Source organism: Lactuca sativa, chromosome 1 (assembly GCF_002870075.4).
Source record: "Lactuca sativa cultivar Salinas chromosome 1, Lsat_Salinas_v11, whole genome shotgun sequence".
NCBI classification, from domain to species: domain Eukaryota; kingdom Viridiplantae; phylum Streptophyta; class Magnoliopsida; order Asterales; family Asteraceae; genus Lactuca; species Lactuca sativa.
This window is the reverse complement of record NC_056623.2, coordinates 76,946,654-76,973,931: the sequence shown is the minus strand read 5'-3', so window position 1 is coordinate 76,973,931 and position 27,278 is coordinate 76,946,654. Positions and strand designations below refer to the sequence as shown.

Here is a 27,278-nt window from a genome sequence, read left to right as displayed (position 1 = left end):
CATTTTATTATTTTAAATAAAAAATGCTATTTAATACTTAAAACAAAATAAAATTATATCTTGAAAATTAGTTTATGATATTCTCTATATAGACTAGACTAGGGCTTCAATATGGTGTCAGAAAACTCGAGGTCAAGGAACCACCATTTTGGATGGTAAAATTAGCAAAAATGGCTATAATCAAGATTACATTTTTAGTTTTTTTTTATAAAAAAACTTTAATTATTACAATTTTACATTATGAACGATGCAGATCTTGTTTTAAAAGACAAGATTATTTTTTAAGATCTGGGTCTTCAGCTAATTTGTTGGGCCAATTACGACTGTAAGTGATCTTACAACATCAATTTTTTTTTCTTAAAGAAAGAATAGTCGATAATTATGATTTGACTTTGAAAAGTCAAATATGGATGGATTATTATTTATTATAAATTTATAATCTTGTTTCATTTATTTTCTTAGGTTTGATGCCTGCAATTGTGTCTACTATGTCAAGTGGTGGAAGAAACGAGTACGTGAATGCTGGTCGAATTGGTGGTAGTAGTTCATTGCGTGATGAATGTAAAAAGATGATCTTGATGATAGTTGTGTTGCAATTATTTTTACTTCTGTTTTTTTCATAGTGAAGATTTGAGCAAAAGTTGTTAAGAGGTTTTCTAGGGTGGTTATTCTATTGTATGTATATTGGAAAGAAAATGAAGTGTTTAGTTATTTTATGCCACGGGAAATAGACTAATTGGAACCGAGTTTCTTACATGTATATGTACAACTTGAATGTTGTACTCGTATATATACAGAGGAAATGAATGTTCTATAATGTTTATCATGACTTGAAACTCTTGTGCGTTTTGAATGTACAATTTTAATGCAATTATATATAATCACATGGGTAATGTCATAGTGAAGAAGTAGGGTTTTCAATTTCCAAGGGTTGGTTGACATTAGTAAATATTAAATAAGTGGGGCTTAGCTTAGTATCAAGATTAGATGGGATCCACTACTTATGGAATAATGATTTAATAGAGAAAAATAACGTAATGTGGTTGTTTTTGTCATTTCCATTATAAATTTACTCTCTTTACCTTTGTTGTGTTCTAGCCTATTAATCTATTATTGAAGCCATTTGTGGAAACAAGCACGTTCCCATGATGACAAGATGTTCTTTCCCCTACGATAAACACATTAAGTGTGGATATACAACTATGATGTTACTATAAAAGAAATAACCTCCATTGATCGTATAGTGCATCACGCATCCAAAAACAAAGAGAGTTAGAAAGAATCACTTAACACTCCTAGAAGGCAAAGAACTACCGGGACCATATGCATTCTAGAAAGATTCTTACAGTGAGTGTTAGAACAAAAGTATGTTTTTATAGTAGTCTCGTGAGAGTTGCTCCTCTCATTGTACATATAAATGTTATCTAAAATTACAAAGATAATATTCAGAGATATTAATCAAATAAACCATTATGAATGAAGGTTTTAATCAAACAACCAAGTTTTTTGTATTTTACAAAAATGACCATGTCATCTTTAATGAGGTCGCTCCAGACCGATCAAAATAATATGTATTTTTTTTCTTATTTGTACTGAAAACTCTCTAATTTTCTACAAAATGCTTATTTTTGAATCGTTTAATATCATCATTTTCAATAACATGACACATTTTAATCTTACATATCGTGTGTGTGTGTGTGTGTGTGTGTGTGTGTGTGTGTGTGTGTGTGTGTGTGAATGTGTGTGTGTATATATATATATATATATATATATATATATATATATATATATATATATATATATATATATATATATATATATAAGGAAATGATCAAATGAGAACACCTAAAAGGTTGAGAACGCGAGAACAAGTATATTCATTCGTGATTCCATGTATTCATTTGTGAAGAAATAATAATTTTTACACACAAACAACATTATATGTTTTTTCTCTTCAATTGAAATTAAATGCGTAAAAATTTATCATTTCTCCATAAATGAATACATGGAATCTCAAATGAATATACTTTGTTCTCGCGTTCTCAACCTTTTTAGTGTTCTCATTTGATCCTACTCATATATATATATATATATATATATATATATATATATATATATATATATATATATATATATATACACACACACACTTCCTATTGTTTCTTTACATTTTTGTTAGATTTTAGTAAAAAAACAAAGAATTTTTTTTGAAATTCTGGAAATGTTAATCAAATTTTGGATTTGTTCTTTAAATTCGGAATAGTTTTTTTTTATGGTTTGAAATCTGAAACATTCGTTTGAAATGTATTTGTATGTCTAAAAATATTTTTAATTTGACATAAGGTAGTTGAGAATGTCTCATTTGGAAAAGTTGAGTATTTTCTAAAAAACAAAATTGATTAATTTCTCAAATAATACATTCAAAAGTTGATAGTTTTATAAATATCCCCCTATTGATCTTAAAAAATAAGACAAACATTCATATTGCCTACCAATTTAACTCGGCTTAAATTTTTGAGCAAAAGATCGACATGACCCGTCCAAACAAATCCTGTCTCCAAAATCCATTATATATATATATATATATATATATATATATATATATATATATATATATATATATATATATATATATATATATATATATATATATATATATATATAAGGTTAGATTATAATGTGGATGAACAACTATTGTATGAACATGTGGACAATGCTATTTTATGAGAATTATTAAAAGAATAAGTTGTTTAGTAATGTGAATACGTTCAACTCAAACAATTATTGTCATTTTCATTCATTCTCACTAAATCTTATTCATTTTTGTTCTCACACATCGTTTTACACTCATTTCATTCTTACATAATATGACTCAATAAACCCTGACAACATTCTGACAGAATGTGAATAATAAAAAAATTTATAATAACCTTATAGATAATTTAATTGTTGAGAATGTGTGATAATGACAATAGTTATGTAAGAGTGAACGTATTCACATTATCAAACAACATTTTTTTTTTTTGTTATTTCTCACAGAATAACATTGTTCATACGTCCGCACAATAGATGTCAATCCACATTTGAACCTCTATCTCTCTCTCTCTCTCTCTCTCTCTCTATATATATATATATATATATATATATATATATATATATATATATATATATATATATATATATATATATATATATATATATATATATAAGCATAAACAAAACCATTTTATAGATCCATAAAAGCAATATCACAAAACATTTGTTTTCTCAAACTCATAAGACAAACCAATGTGTCAAAAAAAATCATAAATCCCAAGGCTCCTGAATAATGTGTACGGTCACATTTTTGCATTCCTTCCATCATGAAATACCTTAAACATTTAAATCCACTACTATAAATCAAAACTTGATGAATTCTTCAAAATAACACATATTATAATATACATATAATGCATACACACAATGACCTACAACACAAAGTTGGCTTGCCCTCTAGCCTTGAACATAAAGCTGACCCACCCCATTGGCTTTTAGCATACCGCTAATCTGGTTGGATATATTGGCTTTCAAAACATAGCAAATGTAACTACCCAAAATACAATGATATAATTTTTTTGTTTAAAAACCTTAAGCCCCAACCCAAAGGCGAATCCACATGACGTTAGGGTGCATAAGTGGGCGATAAGCAAAATCATTTCCTCGTAATGTGGTGTTTAGAGAAAAATTTTACAAGAACTAAACGAAGGACTGAACTTGTTAAAATTATATTTGAAGGGCTTTTGTTGATATATATCAAGGACAAATGATAACTTCATGCATACCTCCAACGCAATCCTTTTTCAAAATCTTCATAAAAAAAATCTATATCTCCACATTTCTTCCTTCATTTCTGCCCCCCCTCATACCCTCTTCGATCTTTCATAAATACCCGATGTATACAACTCGACAACTTGGTAGTGTCGCTGTTGCATTTTAGTTATTCGGTAAAAGTACTGAATTCAGGGAACGCAAGAGAAGAGAGAAGGAATGCGGGCATATTTTCTTGCCGGAAGTCCGGTGAAGTTGATCATAACCGGCACCGCCGTCGCCATTTTATTACAGGCGGCATTTGTTCTTTCTGGGTTTCCCACGACTCTTACGTTGGAGAGAGCTTTTCCGACGAACCATCTTGTTGATTTGAATGAGCTCATAGTCAGAGATAGTTTCAGGCACCCTAGAATCTTGCAGCAGCAGTCTTCTGTAGCAAGTGTTGTTAATTTTCCTGTTCAAGGAACCTATGATCCCAATCGTGCTGGGTAAATCCTTGATTTACTCTATTTTATCTGACAATTAATCGAATTACAGAAGTGTATATCTTCAATAATCGGTTGAAATTCTCCAAATTTTGGTTGCGTTGTATTCAAGCTGTGTTGTTTTCATCATCATTAGTTGCCTCAATTGGAAACCAAAAGCAAAAGATTATTACTTTGCTTCTTGAGTTTTGGGCTTTCTGTAAACTCCTATCTTGTTCTTCCTGATTACTATGTATTACGTTCTTCAGTTTCATTTGTAAATGACTAAATTCCATTCACCATGTAGGCTTTACTACACAAAGCTTCATTTGGGTTCTCCTCCGAAGCAATATTATGTTCAAATCGACACCGGAAGTGATGTATTGTGGGTGAGTTGCAGTTCATGCAAAGGTTGCCCTAAATCCAGTGGACTTCAAGTATGTTATTCACCATTTCTTATCATCAATCTCATTTTCGAATACGATTTTTATATTATCTTTTCCGATCAACAGATCCCAATACAGTTATATGACCCTTCAACCTCATCAACAGCTTCTTTAATCTCTTGTTCAGACCAACGATGTCTTCTCGGAACCCAATCTTCCGATTCCAGCTGTTCCGGTTCCAATAACCAGTGCAGTTACACATTCCATTACGGAGATGGCAGTGGGACATCTGGTTATTACGTATCTGATCTAATCCATCTCGAGACAATCGTCGGGAATTCAATACCATCAAACGCTTCCGCATCTATTGTATTCGGGTAATTTCTCGCCTAATCCGTTACCCCCTTCAAAATTTTATCATAAGAACCCTAATTAACTTCTCAAACTTACGAAACAGTTGTAGCACATCTCAAACTGGAGATTTAACGAACTCCAATGGAGCAGTTGATGGAATTTTCGGATTCGGGCAACAAGGATTATCTGTAATAGCTCAACTATCTTCTCAAGGGAAATCCCCAAATGCATTCTCCCATTGTCTCGTCGGAAACGGCGCCGGCGGTGGTATACTGGTTCTTGGTCATATAATCGAGCCCAACATGGTGTATACTCCATTAATCGCGTCACAGTAAGTTCTCTTTCATGGAATTTCGAGAAGATATCAATTAAAATCAAAACTTGATTATCTTTAAATGATCCAAATTCATCATCATCATCATCCAGGCCACATTACAACATAAATCTGTTGAGCATCTCTGTAAATGGACAAACATTGTCCATAGATCCTTCAATGTTTGCAACATCAAGCAGTCGAGGAGGAACCATAATTGATTCCGGAACTACCCTCGCATACCTTACAGAAGAAGCTTATGATCCTTTCGTGGATGCCGTAAGTTCAAAAGGGTGAAATCGTCAAAATCATCAAAATTCGTTTTCACTTTGAATCTTGAACTCATTGTTGAAATGAAAGGATTTTACTTTTACCATTGTTGCAGATTACACAATCTGTTTTACAATTTGTTCAACCTCTTATATTCAAAGGAAGTCAATGTTATATAGTCGCCTCAAGGTTTTTCTTCATTTCTCAAAATTACCAAAATCCCATATTAATTTTTTCATGAATTTTTTATTTAATAATATAAATAATATTTCAGTACGCCTGAGATATTTCCCACAGTTAGCTTGAACTTTGCTGGTAGTGCTTCCATGATTTTAAGACCCCAGGATTATCTTCTACAACAGAACTCTGTGGTAAATCATTAAATTCTATATTTTATTAATTTAAATAAAAAAATGCGATTTGATACTAGAAATAAAATAAGATTATATCTTAAAAATTAGTTTATGATATTCTCTGTAGGATGGGGCTTCAGTATGGTGCATAGGGTTTCAGAAAAGTCAAGTTCAAGGAATCACCATTCTAGGAGGTAAAAGAAATTTAGCAAAAATGGCACAATCAAGATTATTTTTTGTGTATTTTTTTTAAAAATTTTGAATTATTATTAATTACATTATGAACAATGTAGATCTTGTTTTAAAAGACAAGATTATTGTTTATGATCTTGGGGGTCGGCGAATTGGTTGGGCTAATTATGACTGTAAGTAATCTTATAACATCAATTTTTTTTTCCATAAAAAAGAAATAGTCGATAATTATGATTTGACTTTGAAAAGTCAAATATGACGGATTATTATTTATAGTCGATAATTATGTTATTAGGTTCGATGCTTGTAAATGTGTCGACTATGTCAAGTGGTGGAAGAAACGAGCATGTGAATGCTGGTCAAATTGGTAGTAGTAATTCATTGCAAGATGAATGTAAGAAGATGATATTCATGGTTGTTGTGTTACAATTATTTGTACTTTTTGTTTTTTTATAATGAAGATTTGAGCAAAAGTTGTTAGAGGTTTTCTAGGATGGTTATTCTTTTATATGTATATTGGGAAAAAAATAAAGTGTTTAGTGTTATATTATTTTATGCCACGGGAAATAGATTAATTGGAGCCAAGATTTATACATGTATATGTACAACTTGAATGTTGTACTCGTATATATATAAAGAGGAACTACATGTTCAGTAATGCTTATCACCACTTGAGACTCTCTTATGTGTTGTGGATGTACAAATTTAATGCAATTATATATAATCACATGGATAATGTCATAGGGAAGAAGTAGGGTTCTGATCCCTATAGCTATGGTGAACAACTTATTCACACGCTTTACTATAAAAGAAGCAACCTCCATCAAGATCATCTTCTTAGTTCTTACATTCATCTTGCAATGAATTAGAAAGAAACACTTAAAGCTCGTGGATGACAAAGAGCTAGTGGGTCCACCACGCTGTGGTTTAGGGTAATCTACGTGCTTAGTCCCTAACAACTTTTTTTAACTCGGACAATCCTACTACAAGTTTTTGTTGCGTCTCTGATCCCTATTAGACATAAAAAGATAGTTTTACTCTTATAATTTTATTTTCATATTTATTATAGTTTTTTGTTATTCAAAAAATATTGAAAAAGTTCATATGGGTCCCACCACCAAAAATCACTCATTTTACTCCCCTCTCTTGCACCTTCTAATGATGTAACCTGCATCATCTCCATAATTAGCTCTCACCATTGACAGTCTCATCCCTCCATCTTCACCGGCGAGTTGCATATCCATTTTCCCTTTTCCTTTCTCTCCTATGAAACTCAACATGACCATCTTCCCTTCCTATTTAAAGATTCAACAGGAATTATAAGCACTGCCACCCATATCTTAGTACAGGATTGTATACACCACCAGAATCCAGAATCCGCCATAGACACCACCAACAACCACCACAGGCACCAAATCAAAATAAAATCAAAGACAAAGTTGAAAATCATACTTGAAAATCAAAATAAACCTGAAATCAAAGCTTAAAACCGACCTAGAATAAAACGTGAAATCAGAGCGCAAAACCAAACCATAATAACACTTGAAATCTAGTAACAGGGTCAGGAGGTTGCAACCATAGTGACGATCATAAAAATGAAGAGACGTTGATGAGTTTTTTCGTAACAAGGATGAACAACAACTGATTTCTATGATATGGGTTTACAAACAATTTTGAAATCCCGATTCCAAAATCAAATCAAAATCAATCGTAAGGAACCGACCATTGATCTATAAAACAAAAACCAAAAAACATATGGGGTTTTTGAAACGACAATCAATGTCTTGATAACATCTATTTCAAAAATCGCTAACGACTGTTTTTGTGGCTCTCCTTCAAACAAGTGTGTATGAATTGTATTTTTTTTTTTTTCTTGACTTGTAATCGAGGCTCATTGAAAACAAAAATTAGGATGTAATCGACCAAGGGAGAGATGTAGACAGCCGTGAAAAGGGAGAAGGATGAAGGGTGGATGGTGGTGGCTGCGTACAAGACCGACGTTGGGTAAAAGGCAAAAAAGAAGGAGGGTTACAGGTTGTTCTTCAATGTTGGTGGTATAAATCGAGAATGAGAAGGATAAGTTGATTGTGGAGAAAAATCAATAATCGATAGTCGATGGTGAATATGGAGGTGATTTCGTCAGTTTAGATGAAGGTGGAAGAAGAGACGAAGTGAAGAAGAAGGGGGAAGAGTTCACGTCGTGCTTAGGCTTTTAGGGCATTCTTGAATAATTTTTTTAATATATTAATAATATGAAATTAATAAAAGAATATTAGAAAATATTTATTAGGAGCAATATAGTCTTTTTATCATGGACAAGGATCAAGCGTGCAACAAAAATATAAAATAGGGATGATCCGAGTTAAAAAAAAAAGTTGTTAGGGACCAAACACACAAATTACCCTAAACCAGAGGGACCATCCGTGTAAATTACCCCATTTTAGAAAGATTTCAGAGAGTGAGTGTTAGAACAAGAGTCTGTTTTTATAGTAGTTGAATGAGAGTTGCTCCTCTCATTCCTATTATATATATAAATGTTATCTAAAATCACAAAGATAATATTTAGGGATATTAATAAAATTTACTGATGACGTGCCTGGGGCAGCACGGCAGAAGCACGAGCCGGGCACGCCAACCGGGCCCAGCTCATTAGGCTTAGCGTCCGCTGGCGCCCCCGGGAGCGGAATGCACAGGCGAAAGGCTCGCGTCCGCCAAGGGACACTCCCAGCTTCGATACAAAAGATACGGTCAGGAGACAAGCAGGAGGATCAGACCATTACCGTCAGAGCCAATAAGAGTGCCCTAACGGTTGAAGGCGCATGACCCTCCAATCAGCGCCCCTGATCTTGTCTCCCCAAAAAGCGATCTTGTCTGGTACGGATCAGGTAAGGGAGCTAGGTATAAAAGGATACGCTCTCAGACCTACGAGGTAAGCTCTATGGACTCTCTAAGAGCGCACACCCAAAGATTCTAAACACTCTCTAACTTGACCGTCGGAGCGTTCTTCCGGGAGCTCCTCCTGGAAAGCGGCTGATGACCTTCTTTCTTTTTGATCTTGCAGAGGCAGCCGAGAATCCAAGTGAACAATATCAACCGAGCCAAGCCAAGGTCGCATCATTTGACGCAAGCCGAGAATCCTATGATCCCTATACACCCTTTCCCCTCCAGTTACTCCCTCCAACTACCATTCCAGCCGTACCCCTTTTACGGACCAAGCCCTGGCTATCAGACGTTGCCACCATACGGATCAAACACTCAATACCAGCAGTCGGGAGCGTCCACCATCCCAAGCCACGATTGCCTTTCCCGTAGTTTGACATCTCCGTTTGTCAAAGAAATTTTGGACTACGAAATACCAAACACAGCCAAACTACCGACGCTCAAGACATATATCGGAACCACTGACCCGGATAGCCACATCGACACATATGAATGGACGATGACGTCATTAAAGCTTGATGAGAGGTTTTGGTGCACGTATTTCCCAACCACACTTGATGGCAACGCCGACACATGGTTCAAGACGCTACGACCGGGCAACATTTCCAATTTTGCCCAGCGTAAGTATCTTTTTCTCACCAACTTTATGCAATTACGCAAGTACAAGGGAGACTCTCATTCAATCATAGGTTGTCAGCAAAAGGAGGGTGAAACCGTGCGGGAATACTTCACAAGGTTCATAAACGCCACGTTAGACGTACCGGGGCATGATGAGGGACTCATAGTCGGCGCCTTTATGTGGGGACTTCTACCAGGCCCTTTATCGCAAAAGCTCATGGGAAAGAAGCCTCTAACACGAGCCGAATTGAAGGAAAGGGTGGAACGATATCTGAGAAAGGAGGATGGTGAAGCAGCAAAACAGGCCTACTTGAATGCTATGACTGCCAGGCACCACAACTCGGGTCACATGGATTTCTGAGTGGGAAGTAGGCACTACGGCCAAGCAAGAAGACCATAGGCACGGTTCCGACCGTTTACCAAGGATGACAGGCGTGGCCATCGCCCGGAGGTGTACATGGTGTCGGAGAAGCAGCAGCCAGCCAAATTGCCAAAGAACCGGTACTGTGAGTACCACAAAAGTAAGACGCATGATACAACTAGCTGTTCAGTATTAAAAAAGAAATGGAAGAGAAACAGCTTAAAGGGGACTTGGTGGAAATAGCGCGAAGCTTGCATGCCAAATTTGACGCCAAAAACGCTAAAAACACACCTCGCGAAGGGGTCCAGCCTAAGGAGATATTCATGATACGGAGTAAGAGAAGCAGGGGGGAGCAACAAAGGGAGCAAGGGACCACGAGACCCTCGATACGTACACTCACATTCTCTGTTCAAGACCCTCGCCCAGAAGGATGGAGGGGCGATGACCCACTAGTAAACCAAGCCTTCATCAGGGATTAACCATACATAGGGTCAACGTTGACACGGGAAGTTCGACGGATATCATCTATGAGCACTGTTTCCGGCTTCTCCCAGACCGCTGGAAAGACAACCTACGGCCCACAACGGGGAGGCTGGTCGGATTCACCGGCCATAGCTTATGGCCGCTAGGTACAATTCACCTTCCCCTGACCATAACTAGCCACGATAGGCAGCAAAAGAAAACCGCCCTGATTGACTTTGTGGTCATTCGGCATGCGGCGGAACACAATATCATTCTGGGGAGAACAACCCTCTTAAAGCTAGGGGCGGTCCCATCAACCATGCATGGAGTCATGAAGTTCGACACTCCAACGGGCGCAGCTACAGTACTGGCCACTCCACCTAAAGAATTGCAATGTTGTACAATCATGAAACCAACAGAGATAACTAAAGAGGCCAAGAGGCTGAGACGTGACCCCGCAAAAGGAAATGAGGTGATCAACGAGAGACACCCTGACCAGCCAGTCAGTATTGGATGCGATCTCCCGAGTCACATAAGAAGAGCGTTGGTCGATTTGCTCAAGCGGTATAAGCACGTGTTTGCATGGACCCCTACGGACATGGTGGGGGTAGAAAGAAAAGTCATTAAGCACCAACTTGTAATTAAACCAGGAGCAAAGGAGGTTAAGCAGAAGAAGAGGGTCCAAGGTGGGGACCATAATAGGGCAATCAACGCAGAGGTGGACAAACTAGCGGAAGCGGGAATAGTAAGGGAAGCAATATTCCCGACATGGATCGCCAACCCAGTTATGGTCCGCAAGCAAGATGGGTCATGGCGAATGTGCATAGACTTTTCCGACTTAAACAAAGCATGCCCTAAAGACTGTTACCCCCTCCCGGAAATTGACCAGAAGGTAGAGTCATTGTGAGGATTTAAGCTGAAGTGTTTTTTAGATGCATATAAAGGGTATCATCAGATCTTGATGAGCAAAGAGGACGAGGAAAAAACAGCTATTTACACGGACCAAGGCGCTTTCTGTTACACCAAGATGCCTTTCAATCTAAAGAATGCAGGGGCTACGTATCAGCGCCTGGTCGACTCAATCTTCGCCAAACAGATTGGGAGAAACATTGAGGTGTACGTGGACGATATGGTGATCAAGTGTCCACATGAAGACAAGATGTTACAAGACATTGAGGAGACTTTTCAAACCCTAGAGAGGGTAAATATGAAGCTAAACCCAACAAAATGCACGTTTGGGGTGGAAGAGGGGCAGTTCTTGGGGTATTATGTCACCAGGCAGGGCATCCAATCTAGCCCAACCAAGGTGGACGAGTTTATCGAAACGCCAGCCCCAGGTACCCTCAAGGACGCGCAGGGTCTAAATGGGAAGCTTACAGCTCTGAGCAGGTTCATCTCGAAATCCGCTGACAAGTCCATGCCGTTGTTCCACACGTTGAAAGGCTGCATCAAGAAGAGCAACTTCCAGTGGACGAACGAAGCAGAAGTAGAGATCCAGAAAATCAAGGAGGCATTACACAAGTTACCCACGCTGGTCAGTCCCGTCCCGAGAGAGACATTGCAAATGTATCTTTCGACCTCAAACGAAGCGATATCCTCAGTATTGACTGTAGAAAGGGAAGGAGAACAAAGACCGGTATACTTTGTAAGCAGGGCACTACAAGGACCAAAACTCAACTACCCCACCCTGGAAAAGTTAGTCCTGACACTCATCTACGCGACACGTCGACTGAGGCGGTATTTCCAAGCACATCAGATCGAGGTGCTAACAAACTGCCCCATCAAACAAATACTGCTTAAGCCAGAGACGTCGGGCCGACTAGCGAAATGGGCAATCGAATTGGGAGAGCATGACATAAGTTACCACCTGAGAACAAGTATTAAGGGACAATCGTTGTGACAACCCGAAAAATTTCTAACTTGCATTCTTCATTTCTTATCAATAATAGACTCGTTTTGCTATCTTGTAGTACCATTTAGGGTCTATTGGAGCGTTCTAAACGTGTTATAATCAAGGTTGGAGTGTGGAAATGGGTTAACTCAAAGTGTAGGAATCAAAAAGAGGCCAAACACTCCAACACATGGAGTGTGCGGCCACACACTTGAGTGTGTGGCCACACACATGTGTTTGCGGCCTCACACCCTTCCCAACCGCACACTCCACCTATATATACCACACTTAGTCATTTTTGAACACTTCTTTCATTTCTTCAAGCATAGAACTCGAAATCCTCTCAACTATCATCCTAATCTCCTTTAGGATCTTCATAAAAGGTAACATCTTTCACCAAGAACACCAAGAACACCATGTTTTCTGGCAGCACACCTGGCCGCACACATGTGCTGGCAGCACACCTGGCCGCACACCTGGCCGCACACACACATATAGTGTGTATTTTGGCCATACACTCCCTTGTATAGCCTTTTAACCCTTCATACAATCATTTATGGTTGTAACACTTCAATATAAGTGTTCACTAGTCCCTAAGGTGGTCCCAATTCATTAATTAGTTGTTCATAACACTAATTATATTCATATATGTGTCAATATATGCTAAATAGGATTCGCGTGCGTACTCAAGTCACCACTTGATACTTAGCAACTGATCCAACATTTTCATCAGAACCACTCACTACATGTGAGTTCATACCCCTTAATCAATGTTTTAAATTGGTTTTAAATGTTTTATAGGGGGGATACAATTAGAATTATGCTAATTATTATATCAATCACATGTGATAATAAGCAGCATTCAAATGATTGGCTACTCGTTAGCCGTTTTACCAAACAGTTTCCTTCAAAAGTTTTTCATAAACACTTTATGTGTTTAAAAACTCCTTATTACACTGTACATTTTACTCTGTATATTACATTTCAAACTTATTTACAATTGTGTTTCAAACTGTTCTTTATACTAAACTGCTTTATCAAATCCATGCCTTCAAAACCATTTTATAGATCGACATCAAGTCGGTCTTTTCTTAGAAAATATTTATGTTCAAAAGTTTTACAAATATTATTTTATGCTTTTAAATTATAAATTGCATGCCTCTATATGTATAGTTATATAAGAAATGTTTAAAAGACTTAGGAAGGCTATCCACCCTATTTCCTTTTCGCGCTTGAGATGTAGTCTGGTGGGATATCGGGTACTCGTCCGAAGGTCGTTTAAATATTAGTTATATATCATGTGTACATATATAGCCATAAAGGTCCTTCGAGTTCATCAAATGCCCTAGGTAGCAAGGGCATACATCCATGTTCATACGTGCCAGTTAGATTACTAGTAAACTACCATGGAGGTAGTTTAGGAAGATACTAGAACTATTACTAGAACGCGATATCATACTATGAGTCAGTTCATTCATGAGTCAATACTTACTACTAGAAGAACATATAAAACTATACTAGAGAAGAACATATACAACTATACTAGAGAAGAACATATACAACTATACTACTAGAAGAACATATACAACTATACTAGAGAAGAACATATACAACTATACTAGAGAAGAACATATACAACTATACTAGAGAAGAACGTATACAACTATACTAGAGAAGAACATATACAACTATACTAGAGAAGAACATATACAACTATACTAGAGAGAGAACATATACAACTATACTAGAAAGAGAACATATACAACGATACTAGAACGAGTACATTACTATACTTGCTAGGTAGAGAGCATATACAATACTAGCTAGAACATTACAGTACATTACCATACTACTACATAGATATGGTCACATGATCATATTTACATGAGTACACTTACAAGAATTACTAGTACATTTTATATGTATAGATTCTGTTATATAATCCTCATTCTTATCTTTACCTTGTGATTTAATCACATGATCGACGAGATAGATTGGATTTAATATCCTAGTACCCAAGGATACATTGCGGGACTGACCATTCCTAAAATCTCTGTTAGCTACAGAGGTAAAAGTACATCCACGGATGTCATTGGTTGATACCATTACAGGTATACTTTTGGGGACTGACTATTCCTATACCCAGCTGTTAGCAACAGAGGTAAATGTACATCTATGGATGTCTTCAGTTAACATTGTTAGTGGCCCTTGTTCCAAAGAGTAATACTAATACAGTTAAGTCTTGGTAGAAGACTACATTCAGAACAGTTAGGTCTTGGTAGAAGTCTACATTGAGAACAGTTAAAGTCTTGGTAGAAGACTCCTTTTGTTACTAATAGGAATCATAGGGATTTCTAGGACTTTTCAAATGTTTACAGTTGTTTTACAAACATTTTCATACATACAGTTCAGTTACATTTTTAATACTTATAATTCGTATACATACAAATACTTACATTTCAAATACATACAAGTAATTACATACAAATTAAGACACTAAATTACTTATGATCTCACCAGCTTCAAAGCTGATACTCGCTTTCAAAATTACTTGTATCCTCAGGTCATCATAGACAGGTACCGATGCAAGGAATAGGGAAGATGGAGGTCGTTGAAGACTTATCTTTCATTTTGATTTATGCTTTAGTGTTTATCAAAATTTGACAGAACACACTTGTATAATAATTATATTATTAATGCAATGGATGATGTGGTTGCTTGTTTACTACTTTACATTGTTGTGATATTGTACATGACGTCCTCCACCCCAGAACGTTTCCGCCGTTCTTGGTTTTGGGGTGTGACAGATTGGTATCAGAGCATTGTTTATAGTGAATTAAGTATATCAACCCATAAAAGATATACTAACTATAAATACATAAGGGATAAAAATACTCTGACCAAGAGTTTATACTTTAAATAATAAAATATTTAAGTAAGTATACGTGCCTGCATTCATGCTAAAATCAGTGTCACTAGGACAATACAAAAGAATTACGATTGTTGGGCAATGCAAGTGGGCTTAGAGACATATGGTCAAAACTGGGAAGATATAGCTTGATCACCTATATTATCCGAGGGTTGACTAGCACGTGCCTAAGTTTAATTGTGTGGTTGCAACAATGCTAAAATCTTACCAACCCTACCACAATGAGAACAATAGAACATAACATTAAACTTAAAATACTATAGGAGTATGTGGTGTTACTATAAGTACTTTATACTTGAGAACTAAAACGGGATCTTCATTACTAAGTTGATAGTTGCTAAGTGGATACACTAAGGATATATGTAATTAGGATGTTATAGACTTAGAATCTGTGAAATTTTACTTTACCCCGATTCTGTGTGAATTTGGAGTTAAGGTCACATATTCGAAGGTCTATCCTATTTAGATTACACATAACTGGTATGCACTTCACAAATAGCAATGTAACTAATGAAGGTTTTCTAAATAATTATCTAGATAGTTCGTCTAATAATTATTCTCTTACCCTAAATTCTCGCTTAGAAAACATGGTTGGACTCCATCCCCACGGCAACCAGTATCTTCCGAACGAAGTCATTGCTGGTTGGTTTGGAGAAGAACCAAAGAATGATCATCCTATCCTTTTGAATGATCACCATGATGAAGACCTTTATGATGATGCTAACTCCGAACCAGAGGTTGAGAACCTACCCCGAGCAGCTCCATTTCCAACTCCTAACCCTCGTCCGACTTTTCATGGCCCGACGCCTGAGTGGGTGAAATGCTTGGAAACATGAAGCCAAGGACAAGATCAACCCATGCCATTTAATGGTAAGCGAAGCTTTTACGACCTGAGCAATGGGGGCTTAGTAGACAGAACCTTGCCAATCTTGGTCCACAGAGTGGCCCGAAATGAGATTCAAGGCAGGACAGCCCTACATCAGATTACCGAAGTTGTCGCCAATGCGAGAATGCATACCCTCCGTACCATACGTCTAGAAGATGCTCGCGAGAGATCATAGAGAAACCATGAAACCCTACTTCAAGCACTGACTGAATCACGAGCCGAAGTCATAGAGCTCCGAGTATGCCAGAGGGTGTATGAAAGACACCTACTTGATGTGGAATGTCAACTGGCTGAACTGAGAGTTCACCAGAGGGATGACCGTCGCCAGTAGTAGACGCCTTACTTTATTTTCCATATTAAAAGGAATCGTTTTTCTGTCTTTGGCCGATGTGGCATTTTCTATGAAATTACCTTATACTGTAAGTACTTTGGGTTAGGTCCTTATGCTGTCAAGAACTATCTTCTCTGGATATGATGTAAGACCTTTACAAGCTCATTTTCCTGAATCTTTACGTCGTGAATATCAAAGATATTGACAGCCGGCTAACTATTGTGTCATTCTTTATTCAAGTACTCTTATCATACTTTTATTGGAGTCTAGATGAAACCTACTTTAGTCAAGTCATTGGACTATAGTAATTTAGCTCCGGAGACAATTCCAAGTCTCTTTCAGCGGTTGGATCTTGTTATTCACCAACCCACGATACCTCGTCTTGAACGACAAACGTCTTGAGACCACTCTACGAACTTACTTCTACTCATTACTAGGACTGCATCATAGGGATGTAGGTCAACCTTTCGAGAACATACTCTTACTTCTTTCTTGAGCAATGGAAGCACATCTAGGGTCAAAACCAGAATCGCTCACAAAATCCTTATCTTTCGTGTTACAGAATCATGTCGTCATTAGGAAACAATCAGCCGAGCAACGAAACCCCTATCCTCCATATCGACACCGCTACATTACAAGCTGCAGTAGCAGCTGCTGTGACAACTTTCCTTACACACATCAACTCAGTCAACACCAACAAGACTGAAAAAGGAGTCGGAAGTACCGATGGTAGTACCAAACCGGGAAACCAACAAATGGCAACAGTCATGGACTTGCGAAGCCTAAAGACCGAAAGGAAGAGACGATATCGTAAATCCTTAAGGGAGTGCAAGAGAGCCCAAAGACTTGCCATGCCACCGCCACCAGTGGCAACTCCGGCCGAACGCTTTAAGAAGCAATTTTCAAAGTAGAGTAACGAGGAAGGCACTCGTGTCCACATAACACTGGCTAAACACCGCAATCCCGTCACCAATGCAAGTACTAGCCAGTCATGCCACCAATGCGGTGAGATAGGGCACGACAAGAAGGATTGCCCTATAGCAAAGAACTCTGACGCAAATGAGAGGATTCTCAGGATCACAGCTGCAGGAGAGCCTACTCCAGAACCCTCGTTAATGTAACTTAGGCGTGTTGTTGTAACAGACTTATAAACTATCCAGAACAAGTGCAACTAGAGTCTTACCTTTTGCGAGATCCTTTCTGTGTAGGGATTCTCGTGCTGTGTATACTTGTCTTTTGTAGTATATCTTATTCGCAGCAATAGTCTTGTGGTAAATCTAAAGTACTGTAACTCTGTTCATGGTTGCACGGTTGTGTTTTGTCTGTAAACGTCTTATGTTCAAATCTAATGTCTTTAAGTTTCAGTATGATTTCGACATTATCATACGACTCAATTCAATTTGATCCTCACAAAAACAGCTTCATACGTACATCTCTTTCTTCTAGATCACTTTTCCAGCGAAGCCGTCATATCAGAACACCGAAGTACTCATGCCAGGAGTACCTCTTAGTTATTTTCTTTCCGAAGAAATCCCCGAAGTACCACTCATGCGGTATGTCAAGTTCAATCCGAGGATTTATACGATTGATCTATCACTGAGGAATGTATGAATAAGAGTGATATAATCAAGGTTCTACAGGTTTAGAATTGATGATTCCACTTTAACTTCTTTTTCCCCGATGGAATGTGAGCTTAAAGAACAATCAGTTATTCGACTACCTTTTCAATCTTAATTATATACGACTCGTATACACGAAATTGTGATTGTGAAACCAGGTATGAATTCTAATATAAACTTCAGGACGGAGAACTGCCTAAGCCTACGAGTATTCACATCGTCATGTGAACAAACTTAGAACCCAGTACGACTCTTGTAAACAGATCGCCCTATAGTCTAAACACCTACGGAGATACCAGAACAGTACAAACAACTTAACGAACTGCACAACGATAGAATAAGAAGACTAGGCTTCTCACCCTGGAGAACCCCTAGTATTATTCTCCCAGAGATCGACAGATTGCATCGTATGTGCCTCGGATATCGAGGACTCCGTCAAGATTTTCATTAGAAATCGTTATCTCTGCCTCGCATAGATGAAATGGTTTAACAAACACAAGGAAAGAATTACTTTCAGAAATGGATCTGAGATCTGAATATCACCAGTCTGAGTGTTAGGGAAGGATGTCCGGAAGACTATCTTCCGAATTCAATGCGGACACTTCGAGTCCGTAGTGATACCCTTCGGATAGGACCAATACGCTCATAGCTTTCATGAGCTAAACGAGTAGGGTACGTCTTTCTTACTTGGATCATTTCGTCATTTCTCCATGTAATGACTTGGTTATCTACCCTCATAGTAAGAAGAAAACCCATGGAAACATTTCCTACAGAGGAACTTTTAGCGAAGTTCTCTAGGCACGAGTTTTGAAATTGAAGAGTCGAATTTCTATGACACACTGATAGTAATGTGGGAAATTTTGAGTACTTTTCAATTTGTCAAAACCGTTGAGCATTCGTCGACATCAGACACGCTGACAGTCATTCGCCAAATTCTAGGTCTTTCAGACCTACTGTCATAGTTCATCCAGAACTCCTCACAAATTACAGAAACCTTTACGACTTTGACCCAGCAAGGGGTGGCCCTTGACTGGGAAGTTAAACAAGAAAAAGAAACCTTGGAAATTCCAAGTGAGAGACCAAGTTCTTTAGGGAAACTCACTCTAGGAATGGCTTAATACGCTTCGTATCGCGTGGAAAGCTAAATCCAAGATAGAGAGGACCTCCGAGATTCTTACCAGAATCGGTCCTGTATCTCGCAGACTAAACCTACTCCGCGAACTCGGTAACGTACATTTTACCCTTCGCGTCTCGATCTTGAAACAGTACCTTTCCGTTAGGACTCTCGTAATCCACTCGACGAGGTCGAGATTAACGAGATCCTCGCCTTCGTACTAGAACCGTAGTGACCCTCGACCGAGAGGTCAAGTGGACGAAGCAACGCCACCGCCCGTTAGTGAAGGTTCATTGGGATACCAACCGAGAACCTGATTTCACATAGGAGTGCTAGAACCAATCGATTAGGGAGTTTCCTCCTCATAACTCGATCATTCGTACCTACTTCCTTGTCTAAATTCTAATTTCGGGACGAAATTCCATTTAACAGGGGGATGATGTAACAACCCGAAAATTTCTAACTTGCATTCTTCATTTCTTATCAATAATAGACTCGTTTTGCTATCTTGTAGTACCATTTAGGGTCTATTGGAGCGTTCTAAACGTGTTATAATCAAGGTTGGAGTGTGGAAATGGGTTAACTCAAAGTGTAGGAATCAAAAAGAGGCCAAACACTCCAACACATGGAGTGTGCGGCCACACACTTGAGTGTGTGGCCACACACATGTGTTTGCGGCCTCACACCCTTCCCAACCGCACACTCCACCTATATATACCACACTTAGTCATTTTTGAACACTTCTTTCATTTCTTCAAGCATAGAACTCGAAATCCTCTCAACTATCATCCTAATCTCCTTTAGGATCTTCATAAAAGGTAACATCTTTCACCAAGAACACCAAGAACACCATGTTTTCTGGCAGCACACGCTTCTGGCAGCACACCTGGCCGCACACATGTGCTGGCAGCACACCTGGCCGCACACCTGGCCGCACACACACATATAGTGTGTATTTTGGCCATACACTCCCTTTTATAGCCTTTTAACCCTTCATACAATCATTTATGGTTGTAACACTTCAATATAAGTGTTCACTAGTCCCTAAGGTGGTCCCAATTCATTAATTAGTTGTTCATAACACTAATTATATTCATATATGTGCCAATATATGCTAAATAGGATTCGCGTGTGTACTCAAGTCACCACTTGATACTTAGCAACTGATCCAACATTTTCATCAGAACCACTCACTACAGGTGAGTTCATACCCCTTAATCAATGTTTTAAACTGTTTTTAAATGTTTTATGGGGGGATACAAGTAGAATTATGCTAATTATTATATCAATCACATGTGATTAATAAGCAGCATTCAAATGATTGGCTACTCGTTAGCCGTTTTACCAAACAGTTTCCTTCAAAAGTTTTTCATAAACACTTTATGTGTTTAAAAACTCCTTATTACACTGTACATTTTACTCTGTATATTACATTTCAAACTTATTTACAATTGTGTTTCAAACAAATGTTCTTTATACTAAACTGCTTTATCAAACTCATGCCTTCAAAACCATTTTATAGATCGACATCAAGTCGGTCTTTTCTTACAAAATATTTATGTTCAAATGTTTTACAAATCTTATTTTATGCTTTTAAATTATAAATTGCATGCCTCTATATGTATAGTTATATAAGAAATGTTTAAAAGACTTAGGAAGGCTATCCACCCTATTTCCTTTTCGCGCTTGAGATGTGGTCTGGTGGGATATCGGGTACTCGTCCGAAGGTCGTTTAAATATTAGTTATATATCATGTGTACATATATAGCCATAAAGGTCCTTCCAGTTCATCAAATGCCCTGGGTAGCAAGGGTATACATCCATGTTCATACGTGCCAGTTAGATTACTAGTAAACTACCATGGGGGTAGTTTAGGAAGATACTAGAACTATTACTAGAATGCGATATCATACTATGAGTCAGTTCATTCATGAGTCAATACTTACTACTAGAAGAACATATACAACTATACTAGAGAAGAACATATACAACTATACTAGAGAAGAACATATACAACTATACTAGAGAAGAACGTATACAACTATACTAGAGAAGAACATATACAACTATACTAGAGAAAGAACATATACAACTATACTAAAAAGAGAACATATACAACGATACTAGAACGAGTACATTACTATACTTGCTAGGTAGAGAGCACATACAATACTAGCTAGAACATTACAGTACATTACCATACTACTACATAGATATGGTCACATGATCATATTTACATGAGTACACTTACAAGAATTACTAGTACATTTTATATGTATAGATTCTGTTATATAATCCTCATTCTTATCTTTACCTTGTGATTTAATCACATAATCGACGAGATAGATTGGATTTAATATCCTAGTACCCAAGGATACATTGCGGGACTGGCCATTCCTAAAATCTCTGTTAGCTACAGAGGTAAAAGCACATCCACGGATGTCATCGGTTGATACCATTACAGGTATACTTTTGGGGACTGACTATTCCTATACCCAGCTGTTAGCAACAGAGGTAAATGTACATCTACGGATGTCTTCAGTTAACATTGTTAGTGGCCCTTGTTCCAAAGGGTAATACTAATACAGTTAAGTCTTGGTAGAAGACTACATTCAGAACAGTTAGGTCTTGGTAGAAGACTACATTGAGAACAGTTAAAGTCTTGGTAGAAGACTCATTTTGTTACTAATAGGAATCATAGGGATTTCTAGGACTTTTCAAACGTTTACAGTTGTTTTACAAACATTTTCATACATACAGTTCATTTACATTTTTAATACTTACAATTCGTATACATACAAATACTTACATTTCAAATACATACAAGTAATTACATACAAATTAAGACACTAAATTACTTATGATCTCACCAGCTTCAAAGCTGATACTCGCTTTCAAAATTACTTGTATCCTCAGGTCATCATAGACAGGTACCGATGCAAGGAATAAGGAAGATGGAGGTCGTTGAAGACTTATCTTTCATTTTGATTTATGCTTTAGTGTTTATCAAAATTTGACAGAACACAGTTGTATAATAGTTATATTATTAATGCAATGGATGATGTTGTTGCTTGTTTACTACTTTACATTGTTGTGATACTGTACATGACGTCCTCCACCCCAGAACGTTTCCGCCGTTCTTGGTTTTGGGGTGTGACAATCGTTGGCCAATTTCCTACTAGAATTCCAGACGAGGGGGGCCCTGTTAAGGAGAAAGTGTGCGCAGTTGAAGGAGCCCTGGCCGACGATAGTTCGTGGACACTATATACGGACGGAGCATCCAACAGGGAAGGCTCAGGGGCGGGGTAATCCTGACTAGCCCAGAAGGAGAAGAAGTGACTTACGCCCTCCGTTTTGATTTTCACACATCAAACAACGAAGCGGAGTATGAAGCTCTGCTCGCAGGATTGCGACTAGCCAAGCAAATGGGTGCAAAGGCTGTAACGGCCCTGACTGACTCAAGGCTAGCAGCGAACCAGGTGAATGGAAAATTCGAGGTAAGAGATCAGAGAATGGGAAGGTATGTGAAGATGGTGAAACAACTAGTCGAATCGTTCAAGCAGTTCACAATTAAACAGATACCTAAAAGCGAAAATAAGAGGGTGGATGCCTTAAGCAAATTGGCATCTACGTGCTTCGACCACCTATCAAAGAAAGTCTTGGTAGAGGTACTCCGAGAAAGAGGTATAGATGAATGGTAGGTGAATGCCCTAACGACCACTGGACCCACGTGGATGACACCATTCAGGGAACACCTACAAAGGGGGGTGCTGTCGGACGACCACGGCAAGGCCAGGAAGATACGTACAAAAGCACCCTCATATGCATTAATAAATGGAGAATTATATAGGAAAAGGGTTCACAGCGCCATGGCTGAAGTGTGTAGACCAAGCCAAAGGGAAAGAGATGCTACATGAAGCACACGCAGGCCAGGTGGGTGCACACGAGGGGGCGCGGGCCTTAACAGGCAAAGTACTGCGAATGGGTGTATACTGACCCACAATACAGCAAGATGCGCTAGAGGTAGCCGGGAGATGTAGGGAATGCCAGTCTTACGCCCCAGTCCAAGAAAACCCCCCAGTACCATTGCATAACATATCTAGCCCGTGGTCGTTCTACCAATGGGGTATAGATATAGTGGGCCCATTCCCGGAAGCACCAGGGAAGCTGAAATACATGGTGGTGGCCGTAGATTATTTCACAAAATGGATTGAAGCGGAGCCGTTAGCATGCATCTCAGGGAGACACATGATAAAGTTCGTATGGAAGAATATTATAACAAGGTTTGGGACGCCTAGAGTACTCATCAGTGACAATGGCCTACAGTTTGCCGAGAACCCGTTCAAGGAGTGGTGCGCCACCAAAGGGATAAATCAATGGTTCACATCAGTAGCACATCCACAAGCGAACAGACAGACGGAGGTGTCCAATCGAACTATCATGAATGGGATCAAGAAAAGGTTGGGCAAGGAAAAAGGGAACTAGGCAGAGGAGATACCAACAGTGCTATGGTCATATAGGACCACACCGCGAACGAGCACGCAAGAAACCCCGTTCAGTTTGACATAAGGGACAGAAGTTATGCTCCCAATGGAGTTAACGGTGAGTACGCTAAGGGTGGCTAGCACGGATGAAGAAAGCAACGCACAGGACCTGAGGATAAACCTGGATATCCTAGAAGAAAAACGCGAAAAATCAGAAATGCGCCAGGGTGCATACAAGCATGCAACAGAAAGGTATTATAACCAAAGGGTAAATGAGAAAGCATCCAGAGTAAGTAAGTATGTTCTAAGGAAAAACGAAGCAAGCCGAGCCCAACCCCAAGGCAAATTGGGTCCAACATGGGAGGGCCCTTACAAAGTCACGGAAGCAAATTGGAATGGTGCATATGTCTTGGAAACGATGGAAGGAAGGCAGATTCCAAGAACGTGGAACGCTAGGAACTTGAAAAAGTTTTTCTTTTGAAAAGAAAGAAGTGTAATCCCAGTCGACCGATATGCTGCTTAGTGCGGCACATCCCAAGTACTTAGTGTACATAAGTCCATGCTTAGTGACATGAGTCTCATACTTAGTGTATTTATAATCCACGGTTAATGTAATGGGATTATTCAAATGCTAATGTTTAATACTTAGTGTATTAACTCTTAACGATTGAAAATGTGCATGAAAAGATCCATCCGTTGGGTACTAAGAGCACCCGGTACCGATACTTAGCGTGTCGGAGATGACATAGGCGAAGCAGAACGCCTAGCGCATCAGAGCGCTATGTTTAAAAAAAGAGCAAGCAACAAACAAATAATGCTTAGAGCATATGGTTACATACATAAAATAGTGAATATTGTTTAAAAGCTCATGGATTATACAAACTAAAGGCATCATATGGCCACCAAAAGAAACATGCAAGATAGAAACCGAAACAAGCAAAGAAATTTTCACGCCTCAAGAGGGGTAGCACACGATGCCGGAGCATTCTCACCTTCGCCACGATCACCATCACCACCCTCATTATCTCCTCCAACATCAACCTCAGCCACCTGCACAATATCATGACCCATCGCACTTTCCGGAGTACCCTCTGAACCACCGAAAGAGCATAACTCCCGGAAACCCCCAACACCCAGTTCCCCTAAACCCAACAAGGATGCATGATCCATACTGGCAAAAGACAACGGAGCATCGTTCACACTAACCACGGGACCGACAGAAGTAGCACCAACACCGACATCTCCACCACCAGCACCAGCAGAAGTTTTTTGAACGGACTCAATCCCGACCATAAAAGCAACATGCCGGATGAGACTTATCGCGTTAGTAAAATCCGGATGCTCAATCAGTTTATCAACAATGCAAACAACACCAACGTGCACCAGCCAATCCAAGTCTCGATGGGAAGCGTCCAAATCCGATTGCAACGACGAAATAAGCTTATCACGATTAGTAGCATCGCGCTCAAGACTTTCCACCTGGATCATCAAACCTTCATTCACTTGAGTCAGGGAGTTGATCTTAGCTTCCAAAACGGCTCTAGTTTCGTCAAGGAAGGTTTTCTCAGAGGATAGCAATTCACACTTTTGCTCAGACAAACGGAGGTCCTCGCCGAGGCGACGTTCCAACCCTATCATGCGTGACTCACAAGTAGCGTGGACGGCCTCCATCTCGCCAAGGGCATGAACACGCCGGGAACCCGCGACAAGGTAAAACATGGCCTATGCAGCATCGTACGCCATGTTATGAGCATGGGCAGGATTACCCATAGCCTCCATATCGCCAACGGCAGCCGGGGGAAAAGCATGGCGGTAAAATTCCAAAGCATTGCTACGAACAGAGAGTCAGGAATCATCACGGAGCTCCTAGGAAGGAAAAAAACAGGAGACCCAGTAGAACTGTCTCCAGAAACACCACCTAAAGAAACTGAAACTTGACCAGGGCCGCTAGAACCTTTAACCGGGGAGAACTTCGGGGAAACCAATGGAACACTTGGAACAGGAATAGAGGAGAAGATAGGAGCAACGAGTTGTTCAGTCGCCATGTCGATCCCTTCAGACTATTGTGTGTCGTCATCAGGGATCACGAACACACCGGCCAGTGTGGAAGTTATAGAACTCAGCAGACGAGAGAAGCTACGCCGGGTATGAACTCTCTTGGCAGCGGTAGGTGCGTCGGTAACCGGCTCACCCATGGCTAAGACATCTTTTCTCTTCGCCTGCATTCGTCGGGCATCCGTGATAATGCCTTCTTTGCTGTCTTCGCTACCCTCCACGGAGGAGGAATGAGTGCTACCCAGGGGCATGACTGTAGAGATCGGGCGGGTGTGTAAAGGATCCTCCTCTGATACTGACGAGCCTGCAGGTGGGACGGAAGGGGAAGCAATTAAGGCAAGCTGATCCATTCGGCGAGGTGGAGGAAGCCGATCAACTAGATCCACCTCACGATACTCTAACTTGCCCCGATAATGCTTCTGTAACACCTCATCCATGGACATGGAAGATTCAACACCTAGAGATGTCAGAACAAGGAATATCAATCATACAGTAGTAACAAGGGGGGAAGGAAAAAAGAGGGGCACAACACTCACCGTCAATGACGGAGAAAAACACCGCCATTTTGCCGTGACGCCTCCAAGAAGGGGTCATCCCTACACCAGAAAGCAGAGCCTCGGAATAATCTGGAGGGGATACTTGCACACACTTCAGGTAATCAGCGACACTTTGGTTGTGACTTGTGAGGGAAGGGTTTGGGGATGGTATCAGCAAAAGCATTCGCACAGTACCGGCCGCTTCCGACCAACTCCTGGTTTACCCATAGCCACTTTTCCTGCCAGTTTTTAGGGGTCCGCCTGTCGGGAACTAAGGCATGCCCCCCTCGTCGGACCGAAAAGGTGCACTTATCTCCAGTAACGCAGAATCGGAAGAAAAACTTGAAAACGAAGTAATCCGGAAGATACTCGTTGGCTCTGCAGATCATCTCAAATGCAACCACCTTGTTGACTGCATTGGGGGTCAGTATCTGAAGACTGCAACCGTCTTTCTGGAAGACCTCCTCTTGAAAATCAGTCAAAGGAAAACGGATGCCAACATCTAGGGTTTTCAAGTAAACCCCAATTTTGCCAGGGGAGGGGATGAGATACTAGAACCAGGTGCAAGAAACTCTACACCTTCCAGGGAAGATAAGCCATATGTGACCTCTAGTTGACGATACTCATTGGCGGAAGGGAGGATACCGGGAAGGTTTGCCATGAGAAAGAAAAAAGAAGATAAACCCGAAAAGAGGAAGACGGAGAGAGAAGGAGGAAAAGAAAAAGAGAAACCGTTTAAATGCCCTTATAAAGAAAAGGAAGAGGCAGGACATTTAAATGTCTGACAGTGACGTAACTGCCAGTCATCAAGCGCAGTCACGTCGCCATTAAAGACGGAACGACGAGTAAAGAAAAACCAACACGCGTAAGCTAGCTAAGTCTAGAACGTCGTAACTAGTGTTGCAACGCTATG

The 27,278-nt window shown here is 39.4% G+C and overlaps 1 protein-coding gene across 1 annotated transcript; it reads left to right on the top strand.

Annotated features, from left to right (window-relative positions):
• The first annotated feature begins 3,844 nt into the window (after positions 1-3,844).
• LOC111886115 (aspartic proteinase 36) lies at positions 3,845-6,689 on the top strand. The gene is made up of 10 exons (XM_023882350.3): positions 3,845-4,295; positions 4,579-4,708; positions 4,784-5,034; positions 5,115-5,342; positions 5,438-5,603; positions 5,710-5,783; positions 5,869-5,965; positions 6,075-6,141; positions 6,241-6,312; positions 6,435-6,689. Exons 1-10 carry the CDS (start codon positions 4,027-4,029, stop codon positions 6,593-6,595), a joined length of 1,515 nt encoding a protein of 504 aa, XP_023738118.1. The 5' UTR covers positions 3,845-4,026; the 3' UTR covers positions 6,596-6,689.
• The last annotated feature ends 20,589 nt before the right edge of the window (positions 6,690-27,278 follow it).